Below are 25,673 nucleotides of genomic sequence, written 5' to 3' on the forward strand. Positions count from 1 at the left end.
GAATGAAATGAATGAATGAAAATGAAATAAATGCTGGTCATCAGTAGGCCTGTCACGATACCAAATTTTAGTGGGCGATAATTTATCTAAATTATTGCGATATGCAATATTATTGCCCCCCCCCCCCCCCCCCAAAAAAAAAAAATAAATTTAAACCAATTTACAAAAACACACTGAGAATACAGTATATATTAATAGATCAAGTACACGCACTTAAACGCAATAAATGTTCACTCTTAAATTAAAAAATACTTTTTAAGAAATCACAACTAAAAAAAACTATAGACCATGCCTCTTTTAAGTAGGAGACAACTATATTACTACCGCACAGAAACACAGAATAAGCAAAATATCTTTTTCAAGAAAAAATAAAATTGGACTTAATAACGTAAGCATTTAGGCAAATGAAAACTTTTGCCCTCATAGCTCCTGCTATGGCGTTCCATGTGTAATATTCTGATTGGATGTTTTCCGAGGCACTCTGAAGCGCACGCAACGGTGATGTAGTTTTGTTCATATGACACGGCAGTGAGAGAGACAGACACAGCCTGCTGAGAGCCACAGGTTGAGGAAGTGTTGTTAGCGCCGTGTGTTAATAAAAAAGTCAGCATGTCGTGTGTGTGATATCATTGCCAGAAAAACACACATAATAGGACACCATCCAGCTTCCTTTTTAATGTTGTCCTGATAATGATGATCTGCTGCCTCATAAATCACTTTGTGACTTTCCACCTCCATGATAGAGCGTTCTTCGTCCATGTTTGCTGGTGTTTAAACTTAATTATGGTAGGGTCAGTTCTATCCTTACAACATATGGGAAGACAATCTAAATTACCTAAATAACTGAAGTCATTATTATATGCAAATAAGGTTGCCTAAAAGTTGGGGGCAATTTGACCATCCTGAAAAGTTGGTAGTGTTATGTCTCTACTGTCCCTATGCAAGCATATATACATGCACATATATGCAAGCTCAAACAATGGCCTAATAGTATTACCCAGAGCTGTATTACCGTGTATCAGATTAGCTGCCTTAAAGCAAGTGTCTTTATTGCCGCAAATGTAAACAAAGTGCTGCATAATGGATACATGTTAGACAGCGGCTAGTTCGGGTGGCCCATCAGCGGCGGTGACGTCGTCAGCCGATCCGGCGTCAATCAGAGTACGCCACGTTGGGAGGGGAGGCAGCCAACTGGCGGACGCGGCGATCGGAAGACTGACAGTCTCAAAAAAGATAACAATTAAACGGCCAGGGCCGTCGCACCACTCAGAAGTGCAGTGAGCAGCGTGGGTAACGGTTAAATGTTAACATGGAAGATGGTTGGCCCTCTGGGTGGGGAATTCAAATTAAAAAAGAACATAGATGGAACAACTCTTCACTTCAGTGTTGCAACTGTTCAATTTTGCACATCAGATATTTATTTTAAAGAAAAAGTCTTAGCCAAAGTTATTTTTATTTTGTTTTTCAAAATATCTACATTTCAGAATATTGTATTTTCTATTTTGGAGCAGAATTCTAGCTTTGTATAGGCTAATGTTCCTATTGTTGAAAGCACAAAAGTTTGTAATAAACAACTAGCACATTTATATTTTGCATTTTGTTTTCTTACTGTACCGAAAATGAACCGAACCGTGACCTCAAAACCGAGGTACGTACCGAACCGAGATTTTTGTGTACCGTTACACCCCTAACATATATTATGATAGAGATAGTTAGCAACCAGAGCTATCTTATGCTTTACAAACGATTAGGGTACAGTATACAGTGAAACAGCAGAAAACGTTGATGTAGTCTGCCTCTACTGAGATGTGTAATGGCGTCTAATGACGTCTTACCTTATTTTTGTCACGTAAAAGCGCCCTCCAGATTGATGATCATCCTGCCGGTCTTCTCAGATTCATCAGACTTATACGATGTTGCTCCCAAAGCGAATTAATGAATATTGTCAAGTTCAAAACAAATCCTTAGGTAGACATTTATAATATGACCCAAAATAACGAGAGAGGGTTCTCAATTTGATTGAAAAGCTTGCAAGGAGAACGAGGGAAAACTATCCGGCTTCCGCAATCGTTCTAACTTGCCCCTCCTCCACCTCGCTTTTTATTTGGGATGGCCCTAGCAACAGACGGGTGTCTTGCCCTAAAAGGAAAAAAGGGGAAGCAAGCTGGCGACACCTCTTGTCTTTGTTTGGCTAAGTGTGTGCATGTAGGTGGAATTATATAAATATGTGTCAGCACATTTCAGCAAAGCAAAGTGACCTCTTCTGACCTTGACCAGGCAAGACAAAACATTCTTTCTTTGTGAACAATAATCATAAGCAAAAGCATTTCTACATTGCGGGCAGCAATTGATAAAACCAAATATATAATAACAACTTAATAACTATCTCAACAAATACATTTCATGAAGCAATAGCATTTTGTAAGATATAAAATGCAACAATATGATTCCTCAAATGTATTGAAGTTGACCTGTGGAACCTGGGCTAGTTTAAACCGGTCTGAATGACAAGGCAGTATTATCAAGAGCTAAACATGTCTATAGTTATCAATTCCAAAAATGTCTCTTACTGCAATCAATCATGGAACATCCTATTATAGCAATCATTACTTTATTATGAGCCTTCATTGGCAAAAGCAAATATTTAATAACCATTTAATAGTTAGCTTATAAAATATTAAACGAGTTTGATTGCTGGCTATTCGTATCATTTCCTGCCTAACAAATTATAATGACGCGTTATCTTGCACATTGAGATATAAGAGGACTGTCGTGTACTTTATTTGTACTTAAAGCATGTGGGACACATTGTGAGGAAATGTGATTCTCTTTTTATTCCATAAGGGAGCGTTCCAGACCACACTTTCGGCAACATTGACGAACACCACAGGGACCTTTTTTTTTTTTTTTTTTTTCATCATCGACAGTATGTGTATTGTTTATCGATCTATTACCTGCAATCAGTAACTTTAGTCCTCAGATGAAAAGCAGAAAACGGTCCGCGAATGTAGATGGGAGGCTTGACCACAAAGCAGACAACAATAGCAGGCGGGATCCGTACAAGGGTTTATTGAACACACACAAAAAACACGCGGTTGCGAAAAGGGAGACTAAAAAGGATCACCAAAAAAAACAACAACTTCAAATACCTGCACAAAGTAAAGGATTGCAAAAACCGGGGGGGGGCTGACAAATGAAAAACCAAAGCAAAGATGCAACTCGCAACGAAGGGGTCAAGAATACAAACTGTCAAATGGCATCAAGTCAATATCTCTGCAAGTCGCCTAGCATCGGTTTAAAGACACTGCTGATGAGCTGGAATTGGATGAATGTACGATGTTGGGTACTAATGCCACAGCTCTGTAACGAAACAATCTAACCAGCAGCAGAATGCATAAAACCATGCCAGTCGTCATACTAGCTTCGCTTGCTAGCTAGTACGGCTATTCTCACAGTCCAGCCCAACCGCGTAATGATAATAGTTTTATGTATTTAAAGCAATAAAGTTGTAGACTACAGTTAAGTCAGGAAGCTGTAATAAAATATTATTTTTGAAGGAAATAATCATCCATTTAGTCTTCATTGTTACTTACAACATGCCTAAAACAACAAGTTAAATTGTCAAGATATTTAGAAAAAAGTGACATTTATCAGATGAATCTATTAATCGTTTAAGTAATCGTCCGATTAATCGATTGTAAAAAAAATAATCATTAGTTGCGGCCCTATTCAGGAATTTCCACAATGATCCTTAAACTTACCTCGTAAATTCCTAATTCCCTAAATTCACTTTTCTTTTCCGGTTGAATTAGTTGTAAACACATATAAATGCTGTATGTTTGTTGGATTTGTCATGCCTGAAGGGGAAAGAAAGAAAGAAAGAAAGAAAGAAAGAAAGAAAGAAAGAAAGAAAGAAAGAAAGAAAGAAAAAGAAATTAGGGGAAATGTTTTTTTAATTTTACAAAGATTTAAATCCATCCGTTGTAAATTCCATTGCTCTCTCTCAGAAAGTCATATTTATGGGACCAGCATTTGTGCTCCCATTGTTATTCATACGTTCTTCTCATACCAGTATCTTCCCTTCTTCTCTCCAACTCTCCATCCTGCAGCTGTGAGAAGGATGTAAACGAATGTGACCGCAGCAATCCCGAGGGCGAGTGTGAGAACGGCGGTATCTGTGTCAACACTCACGGTTCCTTCTACTGTAACTGCACTGCGGGCTTCGTGGGCCAGCGTTGCAGCCTGCGGCCTGTTGTCGTCCCCGACATGCAAGCTGGGCACGCGGTGGTCGGAAAGGAGGAATTGATCGGCATTGCCGTGGTGCTGTTTGTCATCACCGCCCTCGTCATTCTCTTTATAGCTTTCCGCAAGAAGGTCTTCCAAAAGAGCTACTCGCGAAACAACCTGTCGCTGGTCCAAGACCCTGCCACGGCAGCCCTTCTGAACAAAGCTAACGGAGTTCAGTTTAAGACTTTGGCAGGAGACCCAATCAATCTTTACTCAGAGACTGGGCTGGGGCCTCCTGTTGTCGGAACGGGCGGGATGATGGGACCTCCGCAGGTCCCCGTCAGGCCTATGGCGTACACGCCTTGTTTCCAGTCTGATCCACGGTCGACAATGGAAAAGATGGTGGACGGACGCACTGTGGAGCATACAGAGATGAGCACCTTTCACCCAGAGTCACCGAGGATTCTTTCAGGCTCCAACAGGAGGGGGGTTGTTGTGTGCAGCGTGGCCCCAAACCTTCCCCCAGTTTCCCCTTGCCGATCAGATTGCTCCATACAAAAGAACCCTTGGGACAGCGATGACGGTGAGACTGCTTGTGACTACAGTCATTCCTTTTAGTGCACATATAAACCTCTGCAAAGTTAACCCCCTATCAAACGCAAATGTATCTAAAAATTATGTCAGTCATTTGTGCTACGTTTGTGCCTGTTTGTGCTGCAAAAAGTTTTGTTTGTGCGGCTATCATTTTTTAGACATTTTGAGATATTTACAATTCTTTTATAGGTCAATCTGATGTCAAGCACCCCCTATTTTGATTAAAAATGGCTAAAAATTGTGTCAATAGTTTGTGCTTTAAAAATGTTTGTGCTACAGCGGTTTTGTAGATGCTATGCTTTTAATTTGTAGTGATGTCGTCACACAGCTCCTTAGTTATTGCGGAACGGAACAGCAATGGTTCCATTCGTTTGTGCTAGGTTTGTACTCGTTTGTGCTGTAAAAAAAAATGTGTTTGTGCTGGTATCGCTTTATAGATAGATATTAACTTCGAGTGATGACAGCAATCGCAGACCTTCCATCGCGGCTGATGGAGCGTATCAACTCTCAATAACAGGGGTGTCCCAAGCACTAGAGCAAACGTAGAACAAACGAATGGCACCCCTTTGGGTTCATTTTGCAGTAAATGGGGGGCTGGGACTCACGTCATCACTCGATCTTAATATCTCAAGCCCCCTATTTACTGTAAAATGTACCTGGAGGGGTCGTTTAGGCTCCGTTTGCGCTAGTTGTTGTGACACCCCTCTGTTATTCAGAGAGTTGGTACACTCCGTCAGCCACTGGAGTTGGAATGGCACCTTTGCAGTTACGCTCCGCCGTAGATTGGGGGGGGGGCTGTGTGATGTCATCTTTACTAATTAAAATATCTGCATAATATCTGCAAAACTGTCACAGCACAAACAACATTTTTTACAGCACAAACCAGCACAAATGTAGCACAAACACTTTTTTTTAACGCTAAGAAACTTCGCCTCTACTTCGAGGATTTATGAGGGGGTTGGCGGTCCTGTTAACCGCGAAAAACGAGGGATCACTGTAATCCATTTTTGTTTGTTTGTTTTTTTTAATGCATGTAAAACTATTACCTAATCTTTCATAAATTGAAATGGACAAAATTATTGGCACCCCTGGATTTTTTCCAGAAAATACACAATTTCTCCCAGACATTAAAGCAATTACAAATGTTTTTAGTATGAATGTGTGTATTTTTGGATTTGCTTTGGAAAAACACAAAAAAGCTGGAGAAAAGCCAAAATGTACACAATTTGACACATAATGCAAAAAATGGGCTGGACAAAATTGTTGACATCCTCATCTCAATATTTGGTTGCACATCCTTTCGAACAGGGGTCCCCAACCTTTTTTGCACAACGGAACGGTGTGATTTGGGTCTTGTTTTCATGGACCGGCAATGCGCGGCAGAAAAATACAGCAAATATAAAATAACATGAAGGGGCTAAAAACAAATGTTAAGTCCAGGGAAAATACAACTCACCTGCTGAATCAGTGGGAAGCCTGAGCTTGTTTCATTGAGAGGAGATGGTCCCATCTAGGTTTGATGGGAGACAGTGAGGCAGTGTTCCTTATGTCCAATCTGCTCCGTTACTTTGTCTTGGTTGCCGTCATTGCAGAGAAGCCCGCTTCACAAAGATACGATGTTGGAAATTGTAGCAAGGTTTTCAGTGCTCTCGTAGCGATGTCAGAATATTCCGGAATGACATTAACGCAAACCCTCGGTAAAATTTAAGGTTGCCGTCATTTGCTATTTCTACAAGCTGATCCTCTTGTTGCACAGACATGCTCGAATCACCCGGTTTTTCACAAACGGGTCACGAATCCACTCCTTCGCAGTTTGTGGGCCACATATTGTGCAGAGCGGACTTGTTTTTTTCTAAAATTGTGTCAAATTTGTCATTTTTCCTCAGGTTTTTTTGTGTTTTTCCAATGCACGTCCAATAAATTAACACATTCATACTGAAAACATTTGTAATTGCAATAATTTCTGTGAGAAATACTGTATTTTCTGGAAAAGTTCCAAGGGTGCCAGTAATTTCGTCCATGACTGTAACACCAATTAAAATGCATTAAAGCATAAAACAACCCCTAGCAAAAAGTATGCAATCACCAGTCTCGGACGAGCACTCACTCAGACATTTTATTATGTAGAAGAAACTCAGATAAAAAGCTTGAAAAAAATAATGAATTAGTTCAAAAGTGCAACTCCTTGGCATTCAGAAACACTAAAGGAAATGAATAAAAACATTATGGTGGTCAGTAAATCTTACTTTTATAGTGCAAGTGCAGGGAAATAAATATAGAATCACTCCATTCTGAAGAAAAAAACATGGAATCACTCCATTTTGAGTAGAAAATACAGACACACCCAGTCAATTTCCTTTCCTTAATTGGGCCCCTGCCTCAGATTAGATCTGCTCGTTAGTCAGCAGTTAAAAACAGTGCAGTTATCACAGCTTTGAGAGCTGCTGGACCAAGTGGATTCACAAGAATCATGGCTCCAACAAGAGAGATGTCTCTTGAGACCAAGGAGAGGATTATCAAACTTCTTGAAGAAGGTAACGCAACACGTATGGCTGCCAAAGATGTGGGCTGTTCACAGTCCGCTGTATCAAAAATCTGGACCAAGTACAAACAGCGTGGCAATGTTGTTAAAGGTAGTGGTAGACAGAGGAAGACATCCAAAGGTCATGACAAACAACTAAAGGCCATATGTCTTGAAAACAGAAGATGTACAAAAAGAAAAATAAAAAAGAAATGGGAGGAAGCTGGAGTCAAGGTATGTGACAGAAATGTGCAAAATCGCCTAAAGGAAATGGGATTTTCAGATAGGAAAGCTTAAAGGAAACCATCATCGACACTTAAACAGAAAAGATCAAGACTGCAACGGGCTAAGGAGATGCTATCATGGGCTGTGAATGACTGGATGAAGGTTATTTTCAGTGATGAGTCAAGAATCTGCATTGGACAAGGTGATGATGCTGAAACCTTTGATGGTGCTGTTCTAGTGAGATTTACAAAGATGACTTCCTGAAGAAAACATCAAAATTTCCTCAGTCCTTGATGATATGGGGCTGCATGTCAGGCAAAGGCACTGGGGAGATGGCTGTGGTTAAATCTTCAATAAATGTACAATTTACATTGAAATTTTAAACAGCTTTCTTATCCCTACAATTGAAAATATGTTTGGGGATAATGAAATCATTTTCCAAGATGACAATGCATCATGCCACAGAGCTAAAACTGTTAAAGCATTCCTTGGAGAAAGACTCATCCAGTCAATGCCATGGCCTTCAAATAGCCCAGTTCTCAACCTTGTTGAAAACCTGTGGTGGAAATTGAAAAAAATTGTCCACAACAACACCCTGACCTGCAAGGATGATCTGGCAACTACAAACAGGGTTGGCACCAGATTGATGAAGAATACTGTTTGTCACTCATCAAGTACATGCGTCAGAGACTGCAAGCTGTCATAAAAGCCAGAGGTGGTGAAACTAAATACTAGAGATCTGTTTTGATTATTATTCCTTTGTTTGTTTCTCATGATTCCATATATTTTTCCTCAGAATGGAAAGATTCTATATTTGTTTCCCTGCACTTGCTCCATAAAAGTAACATTTACTGACCATCACAATGTTTTTTAATCATTTCTTTTAGTGTTTCTGAATGCTATAGAGTTGCACTTTTGAACAAATTCATTTTTTTTTTCAAGCTTTTTATCCGAGTCTGTTCTACATAACGAAATGTCTGAGTGAGTTCTCATCCGAGACTGGCGATTCCATACTTTTTGCTAGGGGTTGTATTTGACAGACATAACTTACCTCCCTAACAACGCCAAGTATTAACTTACCTCCCTAACAACGCCAAGTATCACAAATTCATTAGTTGAAGACACATTTTACTGTATTTGTCATAATTCCTTTCTGATCCTCTGTTCTATCATTGCAGGTAAAATGCTCGAGGAAGTAACTTGTCTCTCAGGGAGCAACAAGGGCAGTAATTCAGAGGTCCAGTCGTTGAGCTCCTTTCAGTCTGACTCCTGTGATGACAATGGTAAAGAAACACTCTCTCTGTGTCAGCAATACACTCTGAATCTCAAATATACCTCAACTCAGTTAATGTTAAGTCTTCTAAAATATCATTGCTAGTTTGGTATGACTGAGACTGTTTTCACATTGATATGCAAATACAAATGTTTTCCATAAACATGGGATTCATACAATGGTGAAATGTTTGGCATACAATAGAAAGCAGCACAAAGACTTCATGCCTCTGGTGTGTGCATGATGAGAATAAGGATGAAAGAACGGAAGGGACAAGACAATACCGCTGAATTATCAATGAGAAGAGAACGGGGAATGGAAACATTTGCTTCAAGAGAAGCTGCCTTCCCTTGTCTTATTTCCATAGCCAAATGTGTCTCGTACATTATTTTTGGAAGATTCAGTTCACATAAAGCACCTGCCTTGTGATGTGCGTAGCCACAGAAGTATTCTCCAATGCATTCATGCATTTTATCCTTTTAGTTGAATTGACTCAAGCATTCCAACCATTGTTGGTGCAGTGTTTGCCACAAACAAAAACAATTCCTCTACTCTTTACACCATTGCATGTGGTTTGGAATGGCAAACAGTTTTGATAGATAAGTGAGTTGTTGTTATTGATTCTAGTCATCACCTGATGGAAAAAGGAGCCGCATTAGTGCCATTTTAATTTAATATTGTTGCCACTACAGCTCTCTCATGGGGAAAAAACAGAATACAAAGATTTGCAAATCCTATTCAACCTAGACTCAATTGAATACACAACAGTGACAAGATATTTATTGTTCAATCTGATGAACATTGTTTGATTTTTTTTTTTTCTCATTTTCAATTGACTGACTTGCAAAAGCATGGACAGGGACATGCTTACCACTGTGTCACATCCCCTTGTTTCAGAAGCGAGGACTCTTAATTTGTAATGATTGGAGCTTTCTTGGTTGAGTTTTCGCTCATTCTTGCTTGATTCAAATTCAGTTGCTCATTGGCATTTTATGATGCACCACACATTTTCAATTTGAGGCAGGTCTGGGCTGCTGGCAGGTCAATCTAGTACTGGCACACTTTTCGCTATAAAGCCCTGCTGTTTTAATACTGTACGTGCAGAATGTGGCTTGGCATCTGACTGGTACTTTTATAGTGGGACAAAAATGATATAATTTACTGCTACCAAAGTTGGAGCCCAAATCCTTGACAGCAGGTATCTTTTATTATGCAGGACAGAGGAAATTGCACGTTTTATAACAAGGCGACACACAAAAAAACGTGACAAATGATAACATGAATAATAAATAAAACGTGAAATATAGTACAAAATAAATATAAAGACAGGGGAAAGTCCATTATAAGCTCCTCCCTGGTCCTCAGAAGTAGGAAAAAAGGTTTCTTCCACAGAGCCAGCCCCGAGCAACTATTGGGTCAGAGAGTTCAGTGGTATGAAAAAGTATCTGAAACTTATGGAATTTCTCACATTTCTGCATAAAATCACCATCAAATGTGATCTGATCTTTGTCAAAATCACACAAATGAAATAAATAATGTCTGCTTTAACTAACACCAGCCAAACATTTAGAGGTGTTCATATTTTAATGAGGATAATATGCAAACAATGTCAGAAGGGAGAAAAATAAGTAAGTGAACCATCACATTTAATATTTTGTGGCCCCCCTTTGGCAGCAATAACTTCAACCAGATGCTTCCTGTAGTTGCAGAACAGTCTGGCACATCGATCAGGATTAATCTTGGCCCATTCTTCTCTCCAAAACTGCTGTAGTAAAGTCAGATTCCTGGGATGTCTGGCATGAATCGCTGTCTTTAGGTCATGCCACAGCATCTCAGTGGGTTTCAAGTCTGGACTTTGACTTGGCCACTCCAGAACGTGTATTTTGTTGTTCTGAAACCATTCTGCAGTTGATTTACTGCTGTGTTTTGGATCATTGTCTTGTTGCAGCATTCATCCTCTTTTTCGCTCAAACTGTCAGACAGACAGCCTCTGGTTTTCCTGTAAAACATCCTGATAAACTTTTGAATTCATTCTTCCATTAATGATGGCAAGTTGTCCAGGCCCTGAGGTAGCAAAACAGCCCCAAATAATGATGCTGCCTCCACCATGCTTCACGGTGGGGATGAGGTGTTGATGTTGGTGAGCTGTTCCGTTTTTCCTCCACTCATGACGTTGTGTATTACTCCCAAACAATTCAACTATGGTTTCATCAGTCCACAAAATATTTTGACAAAACTTCTGTGGAGTATCCAAGTGCCTTTTTGCGAACATTAAACAAGCAACAATGTTTTTTTTAGACAGCAGTGGCTTCCTTCGTGGAGTCCTCCCATGAACACCACTCTTGGCCATAGTTTTACATATAGTTGATGTGTGCACAGAGATATTGAACTATGCTAATGATTTCTGTAAGTCTTTAGCAGACACTCCACAGTTTTTTTTTTTACCTCTCTTAGTATTCTGCGCTGAACTCTTGGCCGTCGTCTTTAGTGGATGGCCACTGCTCGGGAGAGAAGCAACAATGCCAAACTCCCTCCATTTGTATCGTAGACAACTTCTCTGACTGTCGACTAATGAACATCCAGACTTTTAGAGATTTTGAGGTTTTGTATTCTTTCCCAGCCTTATACAAATCAACAATCCGTAATCGCAGGTCTTCGGACAGCTCTTTTGACCGAGCCATGATGCACATCAGACAATGCTTCTCATCAAGACAATACTAACCAAGTGTGTGTTTTATAGTGGGCAGGGCAGCTTTAAACCACTTATCAGTGATTAGGCACACAACTGACTTAAATTGGTTGGTAAAAATGGGTTTCAATTGCTCTTTAAGTCTCCTTGGGCAGAGAGTTCACTTACTTATGTTTTCCCCTTCTGTCATTCTTTGCATGCTGTCATTAAAGTACGAAAACCTATAACTGTTTGCGTGGTTTCAGTTAAAGAAGACACTGTTTTTACATCCATCTGATTTTGACAAAGATCAGATCACATTTGATAGTGATTTTATGCAGAAATGTGAGAAAGTCCAAAAGGTTCAGATACTTTTTCATACCACTGTCGGTTGGTAGAGTAGCCAAAAATTTTACTCAAGTATGAATAAAAGTAGTCATCTAAACATTTACTCAAGTACAAGTAAAAAAGTATTCGTTGAAAAGAATACTCAAGTAATGAGTAACATATTGAGTACCTGCCTACTGCTGGCACTGATTTAAAACAATAATATTAATAGTATATATTTTTTGTAAGAACAAGTTCATCTGGATGAACTGTTATTATTATCCTGTACTATAACGTATTACATGACCATAATAGTTCAAAACGATGACACAAAAATTATCATTGTTTTCTAAGCTCAGGAGGCAGTAACCTTTACAGACAGATGCTTTTTGTTGTTTTGTTTTTTAACTGCAATAATGTTCATCAGTTTTAACATAAATTATATTGTATGTGTTGTGTATTCAATTCAATATAGTTTGACGTTTTGCAAATGGTTGTGTTTTGTTTTTACCGTAATTTTCGGACTGTAAGCCGCTACTTTTTTCCTTCATTTTGAATCCTGTGGCTTATAGTCCAGTGTGCCTTATTTGTTGATTTATTTGGTTTAATAGGTAACACTTTATTCGACAGCGGCGTCCTAAGACCATCATAATTATGACATGACACTATGGGCATTACTGAATGCTTATGACAGATGTCAATAAGTGTCATCTGGTAAGTTGTCACTAACTCCATTTATTTTCAGCTTGTTATGCCCAGCTCGCATCTTTTACATCCATTCAAAAGTGAGATAATTTGCCAGATAACACTAAATGACTTCTGTTATAAGCATTCATTAATGCTCATGACAGTCTCATGTCATGATTATCTGATGACAGTCTTTTGACGCCACTGTCAAATAAAGTGTTGCCACAGTGGAACAGTAACTAAAGAAATAATTAGCACAGAACATGAATTTTGATTGTTATTTACATTGCTGGCCCAAAGTATTGGCACTCCCCCTCAGATAATGCTCAGTTTCACCCAGAAAATGCAATTACAAATGCTTTGGTAGTAATATCTTCATTTATTTTGCTTGCAATTAAAAAACACAAAAGAGAATGAGGAAAAAATTAAATCGTTATCATTCTATACAAAACTCCAAAAATGGGCCGGACAAAAGTATTGGCACCCTTTGAAAAATCATGTGATACTTTTCTAATTTGTGTAATTAACAGCACCTGTTACTTACCTGTGGCTCATAACAGGTGGTGGCAATAACTAAATCACACTTGCAGCCAGTTAAAATGGATTAAAGTTGACTCAACCTCTGTCCTGTGTCCTTGTGTGTACCACATTGAGCATGGAGAATAGATGTCTGAGGACTTCAGAAGCAAAATTGTGAGGAAGCATGGACAATCTCAAAGCTACAAGTCCATCTCCAAAGATCTGAATTTTCCTGTGTCTACCGTGCACAGTGTCATCAATAAATTTAAAGGCCATGGCACTGTGGCTAACCTCCCTAAATGTGACGGAAAAGAAAAATTGACAAAAGATTGTGAGGATGCTGGAAGATCCTCGAGTAACATCCAAACAAGTTCAAGCTGTCATGCAGTCCGAGGGTACAACAGTGTCAACCCGTACTATCTGTTGATGTCTGAATGAAAACGGACTCTATGGAAGGATAACCAGAACCACCCCACTTCTGACGATGAGACATAAAAAAAAAATAAATTAAAAAAAAACATGCTGGAGTTTGCCAAACCTCACCTGAGAAAGCCAAAAACGTTTTGGAAGTATTTTCTCTGGTCAGATGAGACAAAAGTGGTGCTCTTTGGGAAAAGGCATCAACATAGTTTACAGTGAAAAAAACGAGGCCTTCAAAGAAAAGAACACGGCCCCCACAGTCAAACATGGCGGAGTTTCCCTGATATTTTGGAATTGCTTTGCTGCCTCTGGCGCTGAACTTCTTGACCGTGTACATGGCATTATGAAATCTGAAGACTACCAACAAATTTTGCAGCATAATGTAGGGCCAAGTGTGTGAAAGCTGGGTCTCCCTCAGAGGTCATGGGTCTTCCATCAGGACAATGACCCAAAACACACTTCAAAAAGCACCAGAAAATGGTTTGAGACAAAGCACTGGAGACTCCTAAAGTGGCCAGCAATGAGTCCAGACCTGAACCCTATAGAACTCCTATGAAGAGATCTGAAAATGGCAGTTTGGAGAAGGCACCCTTCAAATCTCAGAGACCTGGAGCAGTTGGCCAAAGAAGAATGGTCTAAAATTCTAGCAGAGCATTGAGAGAAACTCATTGATGGATACTGAAAGTGGTTGTTCGCAGTAATTTTGTCTAAAGGTTGTGCTACCAAGTATTAGGCTGAGGGTGCCAATACTTTTGTCGGGCCCCATTTTTAGAGTTTTCTGTAAAATAGTAATGATTCAATTTTTTTTTAAATTCTCTTCTGTGTTTTTTCACTGCAAGCAAAATAAATGAAGATATTACTACCAAAGGATTTGTCATTGCTATCATTTTCCGGGAGAAATTCAGCATTATCTGACAGATTTGCAGGGGTGCCAATACTTTTGGCCAGCAGTGTATGGGGACTTTAGCTTCTCACAAGGATGATTGTGTCATCAGACACAAAAAATATGAAATGCCATGTTTACAACATCCCGCAGTGGCTTTTCACAGACATTTTGGCCCTTTTCCAAACCACATCATGTCTGTCCTTACAGCAAGTTTCCTTTCCAGCCGACGAGGGTTTTTAATCTTTTACAATGTCTTGTATGTAGTGCAGACTTTGTCTGGAGCTTTGCACATGGCTTTTGTGTTTTGGGTCAAATGCATTGCCTTGTATTCATTACATAACTTCCATAGTTGTGATACAGAGATGACATTTTCATAGCACACAAATTAAAGACATATGTTTTTCTCTATTTTTGACATTTCAAGCCAATACAATTTTGTGTATTGTTTTGCAAATCCCCTTGCTTTTAATTTTGGCATTATTTCTGCAGCTTTGTGTTTCATTGTAATATTTAGTCAATTGCATGCTTGTTTGATAGGGTTGTTCATCTTCCATTTGCCAGAGCAAAAGTGTGCAAGCACACTTCAGGTAAAAGGCCGAAAACATAGCCTTCTGTGCAGACAGAGATGGCAACTGATGGGATTGTGAGTGGCTGTCCTTAACCATCACCATGAATTACTGTCTTTCAAAACGTTTCTCCTTTTTCCTTCCAAAAGCCTCCATAGTGACCGTCATTCGACTGGTCAATGACGCTGTCGACACAATCGAAAGTGAAGGTACCATGTCTCATCCACTTTGCATCTCACCTCTGACTGTTCCACTCTTTTTTTATTCTCTGTTTTGTATTTTAACAGACTTCATTTTGTGGAAGACAATAGGGCACAGCATCCGTAGCTTGAACTCTCATTACTAGTGCTTTTAAAAGCTCAATAAAGACAGTTATTTAATCATCATCTCAGAATATGTACTTGTAGACCTTCCATGATTTGAGAGTGAAACTGTATGGTTGTGTGCTGAAAATACTCACAAAATGCAGACTAAAAAATGACATATAAGAATGTCTACTGTCGCGATATGCAATAAGTCAGTTAATCGCACAATAAATAAAAATGAGTGCAGTAATTTTCCCTAGTGCGACTTATCGCCAAGTGCATGTGTGTGTGTTAACGTGTGTTATCCACTCGGCACACGTGCATGTTGATTGCATATGACTCCAGTTCCTTTCACAGATGTACAGTATATTGGTCAACAATATACAGTATAATACAATATATAAGTTCAGCTTAACACGCAACATAAAATGAGCCAGTGACAAGTTTACAATTTTGCACAGTTTATTTACAAAGACAAATCATATGATATACAAAACTATACACGCTTGCATATATATACATACATACATACATATACAATGCTTGCCTTTAGGGTAAACTTAAACCTCACGCCGCTAACTAAACCCTGATCCTAAAAAGGAAAAAACAAAAAGACAGCCACTAACCTGGCTTCCTACAATAAACAAAACAGGAGAAAACGACTTAAACAGAAATGGCAGCTTACCCCTTCTGCTTCATGCATTATATACAGTGTCGAACAAAAATCAGCCAATCACAACATAACACAAATGAACTCACCCATAGGCTTCATAATATATTGATGGGACACGGGGAACAGGGCGGATTCATGGGGGCCTATCTCCGTCAAAGCTGAAACACAAACAAAGAGCTTTTTACATTGAAAATTGTTGTGAATAAATGCTTAAATGTCTCAATTCTTTTTAAAACCGTCTCGATTCTTGGTTAAAAGCAAAAAAAAACGGGCACTTAGCATTTATTTTACATAAATATTGTGAATTATAACGCCAATGCTGAAGCGGCTAATTTCTCCCGTTGATTTTTTTCACAACGTTTCAAAATGCATGCATGGTACGAAAAATATAATAATTACCTTGAATCCTCGAACAAATCACTCCTGAGACAATCCTTCCTCTTTGTATGCGGTACAGCTTTCGTACTTTTTCAACCTAAATCCGGCGTTAGATCGCTGCGTGCGTGTGTTTGAGAACAACTCCTCTTGATGGTGGGTGTGGGCAGGCCTCCTACTTGAAGGCATGCCGCAGTGTTTGGGGAATGTGTCCCGTCAATATCATTATGATACTCACTAAAAAATGGTAGTATACCAATCTCTAGATAGAAGGGAAATGTGTATGGCGAGCAAAGCGGCTAGCGAGTAGGAACGCGAGAACTGTCAAATGCGACCTCCCCAACTGTTGACAGCGGTTGATCTTTGAAGTTGGCGTCCTCCCGCCGTGGCCAATCAGTGGCGGCAACGTTGTCTGCCCATGCGGTGTCGCCTAGCTAATGATCAGTGTACGTCACAGTGGGAGGGGAATCAGTCCACTGGAGGAGGCAAGGATCAGCTGACAGGTGATGTCTCAAGCAAAAAGACAAGAATTTAATGCCCAGGGCCGTTGTTCTGTCAAAATGTCTTCCATCGACGAAACGTTCTACATGAGGCGAATTAGACACCAAGAGAACTACTGTGCGCTTTCAACTTGTTTTGTTTAGTTGCATATGGGTAGAACGTACTAAAAAATGCATTAAGAAAATTCTTGAATGTAGTTATATCAAATAAGGAAGGTTTAAATGCTCTATGTGACTAATGTGGTCAATAGATCAACACTGCTTTGAAACTACCACAAAAAAAAACACTGGTTAAAAGTATGAGAGAGAAATACATGCAAAATGTATTTTTGAGGAAATGAAAAGGTAATGAAAAACTCAATAAAACAAAAATAGTGAGTACTCGCCGCTTTGAACCGATGTGCGCGTGTGTGTGGATGCTTGCGCAAGCGCACTGAGCATTGTGTCACACATCTGTATTAAACATTGTAAATCGTTAGCATAGCTATATTGAGGCTAATGGAAAAAAGACAATGCACTAACCACTTTAGCCTGCTGTGAAACTTTGGCAGTCTTCTCCAAAACCCAAACTTGTGGTTAAAAGTTGAAACTTCAAACATGAAAACTCGCTGGTTTACAGCATTTGCAAACAATGCGATAAAAGGAAAAATAGACTATTACTGACACCACATGCATGACGAAAATCGAAGACAAGTGCACTGTTTTTTTTAACTGAGTGTAAAGATTAGGGTTTGCGTCTTAGCGAACGTACTTCCGGTGGACATTTCAAAATAATAGCACGTCATGTTCAACATATAAAAAAAACATTTATTGAGTTAATCTCACATACTTCATATTCTACTTTTAAAATAACATCCATTATGAAAAATTTAATTGGCAATGAATAATTTGGCTTCAAATTTAGTAACATGGGCACTTTGCAGGACAAGATGACAGTCATTTTGGATAAATTAAACACTTTTGATGGACTCTTTGGCAAAGAACAAAAATGGCATTGGGTTTCTCACCTATTTCATATTCTGCACTTAGCTAGCTTTCAAATGACTTGTATGCATTGTTTTTTTTCTTAAATATCTATTATTTTAATATACTTTGTGTTTTATTTAAGAATAACAATTTATTGTGTTTGAATGCGTGATTTATTAGGATGTATTGTCACTACATTAGTGGTTAGATTGGTTTTAATAAAAACATTTAGATATCGGCAAAAAATTTTGAGGATATATCTCCTACTAAAATTTGTTATAGCGACAGGCCTATGTCTATTTAAAGAAAAATACATTTGATGTAATAGTCTCCAGTTTCTTGGCCAATTTGTCATTCTGGCTTTTTTTTTTTTTTTTTGCAGGCAACTGATTTATTTGAGACTGTATTATAGATTTTCATTCCTTATAGATAATGATTTATTCTTCCAGAATAAATTATGCACAGAGAAAAATGGTTTTCTCCTTTGGTCTGAATAAACTGACTTTGAAGTCAAGTTAAAAGTCATAATCTGGAATGTTCTTCGAATTAATGTTTCAAAAAGCCTTGGAGCCCATCAGATGTACTACAATATAGCAGTGATGAGAGTTCAAATTATGGACAGTATTATTTTCTTTTGTAGTAGGCTAGTGCAACACATTTAAGTTTGATGAAAATTAAAGAGGAGGCATTTCACCTGAAAATGATTTTAACAAACTTTTAATGAAGACTACAGTATATTTTATTTGTAGTACCATGGTTTGAGTTTGAGGCACCATTAAAATTGTTGTAAAAATAAATTAATCACATGGTAAATAAAAATGAAGTCCATAATGTTTCCGGCTGCGATTTATGCGTCTGTGCCGCAACACACACGTGCGTGTTGAAATTGGTTTCTAGCGACACAACACACAAGGATTCACTGTGTGCCATTGGTAAGTGGGCACATTCATACTTGAATGAGCGCTGTGAACCATTTTAATGTCAATCACTCAATCGTTGTTTGTGTGCGGGTGGAGGGAGTTGGTACAGGCACACGCGCACGGATGACACTCACGCAACTAGGTGTGAGTCGATTCAAAGCCAAATACCACAGTGCCGTGTAGGAATACTTTGGACTCAGAGATTAAAATCATAGTATTAGTAAAAGAATTATAAGTATTTTTTACAATAAAGTTGTATTATTACATGACGTAATATGTATAGATGCACTAGAGCTGGGTGAAGTCGCCAAAACCTTTACTAAAGTAAGAGTAGCGTTAATTCCTAACAATAATAGTACTCATGTAAAAGTAAAAGAAGTAATCAAAAATGTACTCAAGCACAAGTAAAAAAGTATTTCTTGAAAAGAATACTCAAGTAATGAGTAAAATTGTGAGTAACTACTTACAATGTCAGATTTTCTCAGCACAACTTCATCTAGGTGAACTGTTATTATAATGTACTATAACCTATTTACATGACCATATTCGGCCAAAAAGAAGACACAAAAATCATCGAATTCAGACCAAAACAACACATACGGTATGAAACCTCACCCGTCCAAAGAGCATGAGTGCCCCCTAGTGGAGATAAAACATTGTTACCTCTGATTGGTATATCGGAGTCATGTGCTTCTTCGTCTCATTGGTGAAACTGAAGCAACCACTGTCGGCATCGCTGGCAAACATAAAGTCATTAAGTAGAATAAAGGGGAAAAATTATAATGACCCTAGGGTCGGTCAAAGTAACGGGGTAAGAGTAGTTTTTTTCACAAATCTATACAAGTATAAGTAAAACTTATTACATGCTAAACCTACTTTACGAAACACATTTTTGTCAAAAAGTTACTTAAGTAAATATAACGAGGTAAATGTAATATGTTGTTAATAATGGCGTTAGAGTATAACGGCGTTACTAATGGCGTTATTTTTTTCAGTAGTGAGTAATCTAATTATTTTTTCTCATCCTTGCAACGCCATTACCATTACCGAGGATATAAAGGTGTGCGTTACTTTGCGTTACCACATAGGTTCAAAGACGTGAGAAAAGTATGCGAGACACGGAGAGAGAAGAGCGGGAGGGGGAAAGAAGGAGTTGTGACGCCGTTGCACACGCGATGCTAGGCTAGATGGCTCCAATAATACCTGACTGTAGCCACATGATGCTACGCTAGATATCACATTATATGAAGTAGATGCAAAATGATACACTTGCTGGCATTGGTAAACAGCCGCCATCTTAAAGCAGTAGACTTCTCAGAAAGGCTCTGTTGTAGAGAGCCTTCCTAGCGAACCTTAGTAACTTTTTATCTAAAATACTCCTAAATTGGCAAAATCTTGACTTGAATCTATCTTTAAATGATAAAACAATTTTAAAACTTTCACATGTCGAAAGTAGACAGAAGGGAACTAATACAATAACGGGAGCAATTTTAACAACTACTACGGTTGATTCACAACATTAAATGACTTCCAAACATAGCAAAGGTTACTACCTAGTTATCGCAATATCCATAATACCCCAGTGTCTAGTTAAGTTTAAAGAATTGGGCTAGGGCGACTGTCCCAAAAACCCTTTCAACTTCACATAGTGTGACCTATGTTTTTTTTTTTTTAATTGGAAAAAAAAACATGAACAGTAAAACCAGTTACTTTGCCAAGTAACTAATTACTCTTACATTCAGTTAACTGTGTTACTAACGTAATTACATTTTGGGAGAAGTAATTTGTAACTGTATTTAATTACGTTTATAAAGTAAGATTAACAACACTGGTCACTACCCACCTCTGAGGATAATGTAGCAAAATTAGCTGCTACTGTACGTTCTTTACCAGCGCTTCGCCACCTCCATTAAAATCGACTATATTGCGAGCATCTTGTGAGGCTGTTTTAGAATCTGTTTCACAAATAACTAAATTTTTCTTCTTTTGGCTCATCTACGTCAAAGTATAATTAATAGAAGCATTTAAGCTAATACTTTGTTGTAGCTCCCAGCTAAAGTTAGGTAACTAACATAGTTTAAGTACGTAATATTGAACTTGGAATAATAACCATTTAACAAGCTTGCGTTATTTGGATCTTACGACATTAATTGGTTCTGGTAGTCTATAACCCAAAAATTTTGTAAATAGAGACATTTTACATGTAAATGCCCTAATCTGTATCAAGCACTACAGACATGCCACATTAAATTTTATCATTGGGGTAAAACCGGAATAAAACAACAACCAAACACATTTGAATCATTCCATATACCTAACCATTAATACCTGTAATGAAGTAGATAATAGAACAAAATTCAAAGAAAAAAATATGGCTTACCTTTCGAGTGAGGCAATGTCCTCTTTCACGAGATCGATGGTTGCCTATCTCACTTTTCGTCACACAAAAATGTGAGGAGACCTATGCTTTAATGTGCTACTAATGTAGTGCACCGTTTATGCGCTCATTTCGCTCAGACGTCGATCGCTACATGTAACATAACACTGTTGCGCCTGTACACTTCGTCATGCAGCGACACTCAACTTGAGATGTCATCAACAATAGGCCAATAGGAGAGCATGATGGGAAATATGACCAATAGGGTAGCAGGATCTTATGGCGCGACATTTAGAAGCAGGAAGTACATACCTGTCTTTTACAGAATTGTATAGTATTTTCTCATTGCCTGAAATTTCTTTCTTAACAAGAGGCAATGTTTTCCCGTTTAAACGTGTCGTAAACTGAAGATAAAATAAAAGGGCTAAAATACAGTGCCTTGCAAAAGTATTCGGCCCCCTTGAATCTTGCAACCTTTCGCCACATTTCAGGCTTCAAACATAAAGATATGAAATTTAATTTTTTTGTCAAGAATCAACAACAAGTGGGACACAATCGTGAAGTGGAACAACATTTATTGGATGATTTAAACTTTTTTAACAAATAAAAAACTGAAAAGTGGGGCGTGCAATATTATTCGGCCCCTTTACTTTCAGTGCAGCAAACTCACTCCAGAAGTTCAGTGAGGATCTCTGAATGATCCAATGTTGTCCTAAATGACCGATGATGATAAATAGAATCCAACTGTGTGTAATCAAGTCTCCGTATAAATGCACCTGCTCTGTGATAGTCTCAGGGTTCTGTTTAAAGTGCAGAGAGCATTATGAAAACCAAGGAACACACCAGGCAGGTCCGAGATACTGTTGTGGAGAAGTTTAAAGCCGGATTTGGATACAAAAAGATTTCCCAAGCTTTAAACATCTCAAGGAGCACTGTGCAAGCCATCATATTGAAATGGAAGGAGCGTCAGACCACTGCAAATCTACCAAGACCCGGCCGTCCTTCCAAACTTTCTTCTCAAACAAGGAGAAAACTGATCAGAGATGCAGCCAAGAGGCCCATGATCACTCTGGATGAACTGCAGAGATCTACAGCTGAGGTGGGAGAGTCTGTCCATAGGACAACAATCAGTCGTACACTGCACAAATCTGGCCTTTATGGAAGAGTGGCAAGAAGAAAGCCATTTCTCAAAGATATCCATAAAAAGTCTCGTTTAAAGTTTGCCACAAGCCACCTGGGAGACACACCAAACATGTGAAAGAAGGTGCTCTGGTCAGATGAAACCAAAATTGAACTTTTTGGCCACAATGCAAAACGATATGTTTGGCGTAAAAGCAACACAGCTCATCACCCTGAACCCACCATCCGCACTGCCAAACATGGTGGTGGCAGCATCATGGTTTGGGCCTGCTTTTCTTCAGCAGGGACAGGGAAGATGGTTAAAATTGACGGGAAGATGGATGCAGCCAAATACAGGAACATTCTGGAAGAAAACCTGTTGGTATCTGCACAAGACCTGAGACTGGGACGGAGATTTATCTTCCAACAGGACAATGATCCAAAACATAAAGCCAAATCTACAATGGAATGGTTCAAAAATAAACGTATCCAAGTGTTAGAATGGCCAAGTCAAAGTCCAGACCTGAATCCAATCGAGAATCTGTGGAAAGAGCTGAAGACTGCTGTTCACAAACACTCTCCATCCAACCTCACTGAGCTCGAGCTGTTTTGCAAGGAAGAATGGGCAAGAATGTCAGTCTCTCGATGTGCAAAACTGATAGAAACATACTCCAAGCGACTTGCAGCTGTAATTGGAGCAAAAGGTGGCGCTACAAAGTATTAACGCAAGGGGGCCGAATAATATTGCACGCCCCACTTTTCAGTTTTTTATTTGTTAAAAAAGTTTAAATTATCCAATAAATTTTGTTCCACTTCACGATTGTGTCCCACTTGTTGTTGATTCTTGACAAAAAATTAAAATTTTATATCTTTATGTTTGAAGCCTGAAATGTGGCGAAAGGTTGCAAGGTTCAAGGGGGCCGAATACTTTTGCAAGGCACTGTAGTTTTTCAGACAGTAATTAAAAGAACAACAAAGGTAATGGTGGCCTCATACTTGCGTAGCATATCATGCAATAAATTAGTCACACTGCAAATGTTTGAAAACTTTCATTTGTTATTCTTCCATATGACAGTGTCAGTCATGGACCAAAGTGAAACCTACAACAGAGGTGAACATTTTCTCTCTCTCTCTCTCTCTCTCTCTCTCTCTCTCTCTCTCTCTCTCTCTCTCTCTCTCTCTCTCTCTCTCTCTCTCTCTCTCTCTCTCTCTCTCTCTCTCTCTCTCTCTCTCTCTCTCTCTCTCTCTCTCTCTCTCTCTCTCTCTCTCTCTCTCTCTCAAAAGGAGTAGACTTCAATATTGTACATATTTTAACGGCATGCCATCAGTTCAGCTATTTGTTTGGAGCAAGATAAGATGACCTACTTTCCAAACAGTTTGGTGCAAGCTATCTGACCTTTTCTCTTGAACAAGCATCAAGCCAACATTTCCATTTGACTAAAGTTCCTTACTCAGCAAATGCTTCATTAATCATTTCCAGACAGAAGTAGTTAAGCTGCAATTTTGTGACTTTGGTATGACCAGGCCCTCGAGCTCCACTCAACCACTACGCGGTATGTGTAAAGCTCAACTTCTCAACTTTGTAATTTGTCTGAAGTGAAATGAGTTTTTTAAGCAGCAAGGCTAAAAATGTCAGCAGGGCCAAGAACGAAAAGTGGTATTTGCCATGTGTTATTTTTGTTTGCCATGTGGCCAAATTTTTTTTGAAATGTGTCATTTTTTTGCCATGTGGCATTTTTTTGCAAAGTGGCAAAAATGATTTAGGCAAAAATGTGTTTTTCTGCCATTTCAAAATGAATGAAAAAAATGGATGTTCATAGCTTTCAATGGCAAAGCCTTACTTGGGTGCCAGTTGAATGTCAATGCCCTGTAATGGTAAGTGTATAGTCAAAAATCACAGCCACATGTATTTTTTGCCTTGTAAAGTGAATGGAAAATTTGGACTTGCATAGCCGTCAATGGAATGGACGCGCATGGCACGCAAAAATGCCATCCAACCAAAAAAGCCGGATACCAGAAAAAACAAAAAAGCCACAAATTAGAATCCATTTTGTCACATACCAAAAAGTGCCACATGTCAGAATACATTCATTTTGCCACATGGCAAAAACATTTTTGCCACATTGCACAAAAAAATACTATATGGCAGAATCAATTTTGCCACATGGCAAAAAAATGCCACATGGCAAAATCAGTTTTGCCACATGGCAAAAAAAAAATTCACATGACAAAAAAATAACACATGACAAAATCCATTTTGCCACATGGCAAAAAAAATGTCACATGGCAAAATCCATTTTGCCACATGGCAAATACCACTTTTGGTTCTCGCTGTCTCTCAAAAATTTTAAATAAATACATTTTGAATGATTTTATTTTATAAATAAATATATAAATACCATTAAGAAAAGACATTTTAATTTCTGTTAATTATGGAACAGAAAAACATCATGTATTAGACAAAAATGCAAAATAGAAGGGAAATTTTTTCCTGAAACACTGACCATTATCAGTGGTTGAGCTATGAGTCAGGAAAAATCTAGTGATAACAAACTAGTATTATCTGCTGTCTCTCTGATGAATTTTCAATAAAGACATATGAAAAATATCATCAAGCATAACATCACAGCGTGCACCTATTAACATTAGCCTAATTACATCAATAGTTTACTCATATTAGTTATACTAGCAAGTTAACTAACTATTGGCAGGTGACTTAACAGCAGGTTATTATACAGTATTGTAAACGTTTTTTTCACTTTAACGCTATAGAATAAGACTCGTGACGTATACTTTGAGTGGCTTGCAATCGTAGTTAGCCATTGTTTGAGACGGGTGGGCAATTTTTTCACAAAGGGCCAAAGTAGTTGCAGGTTTTTTGTTGGTATTTGTTCTGATGAAACAATCAGTAGCATATTGTATTCGTAATTTATTTGTGTTGGTATGTGTAATTGCTCTTTGTAATTGTACTAGCAGTATTTATTATGGATTTATGGCTGTGGAACAAATCAATCGAATTATAATGTGTGTTTATGGGAAAATCCCACTCGACATACGACCATTTTGACTTAAAAACCAGGTTAGTTAATTTTCCTTTCATCCCAAACAATTGCTTTAGGTTGTTTTAATTACCGTATTGGCCCGAATATAAGACGACCCCGATTATAAGACGACCCCCTCTTTTTCAAGACTTAAGTTTGAAAAAAGACTTTTTGAACACCAAATTAATTTTTATACAGAAACGACCACGGAAAGCTTTTCTCTGACTGAGCATTTTTTAGGCGATCTTTTTGAGCTCTCCATCTCCGTACATTACACTCTGTGACACCATATTTCACAGCCGCTTTGCAGTTGTTTGAAGACACCGCCTCATTTATCACCATCAACTTGAAGTTTGCGTCATAACTTCTCCTCAGCTGCCGGTGTTCTGCCAAAATGTCCTACATCGGCGAAACGTCCTACATTAGTCGAATTTGACACCTAAATTACTACCGTGCGCTCTAAACTTGTTTTGTTTAGATGCAT

At 38.5% G+C, this 25,673-nt stretch overlaps 1 protein-coding gene across 5 annotated transcripts in view; it reads left to right on the forward strand.

Moving 5' to 3' along the window:
- The window catches only part of fat3a (FAT atypical cadherin 3a), a 434,014-nt gene that overhangs the window by 391,285 nt on the left and 17,056 nt on the right, over nucleotides 1-25,673 (forward strand). For 2 of the 5 annotated variants that reach the window (XM_057838805.1, XM_057838807.1), the window contains 4 exons: nucleotides 4,110-4,810; nucleotides 8,746-8,850; nucleotides 15,063-15,122; nucleotides 23,224-23,259. In XM_057838805.1, the coding sequence (XP_057694788.1) occupies nucleotides 4,110-4,810; nucleotides 8,746-8,850; nucleotides 15,063-15,122; nucleotides 23,224-23,259 (902 nt within the window). The remainder of the gene's footprint in view (nucleotides 1-4,109; nucleotides 4,811-8,745; nucleotides 8,851-15,062; nucleotides 15,123-23,223; nucleotides 23,260-25,673) is intronic. The other 3 variants (XM_057838808.1, XM_057838809.1, XM_057838806.1) reach the window with 2 other exon arrangements.

This window comes from Corythoichthys intestinalis, chromosome 6 (assembly GCF_030265065.1).
Source record: "Corythoichthys intestinalis isolate RoL2023-P3 chromosome 6, ASM3026506v1, whole genome shotgun sequence".
NCBI classification, from domain to species: domain Eukaryota; kingdom Metazoa; phylum Chordata; class Actinopteri; order Syngnathiformes; family Syngnathidae; genus Corythoichthys; species Corythoichthys intestinalis.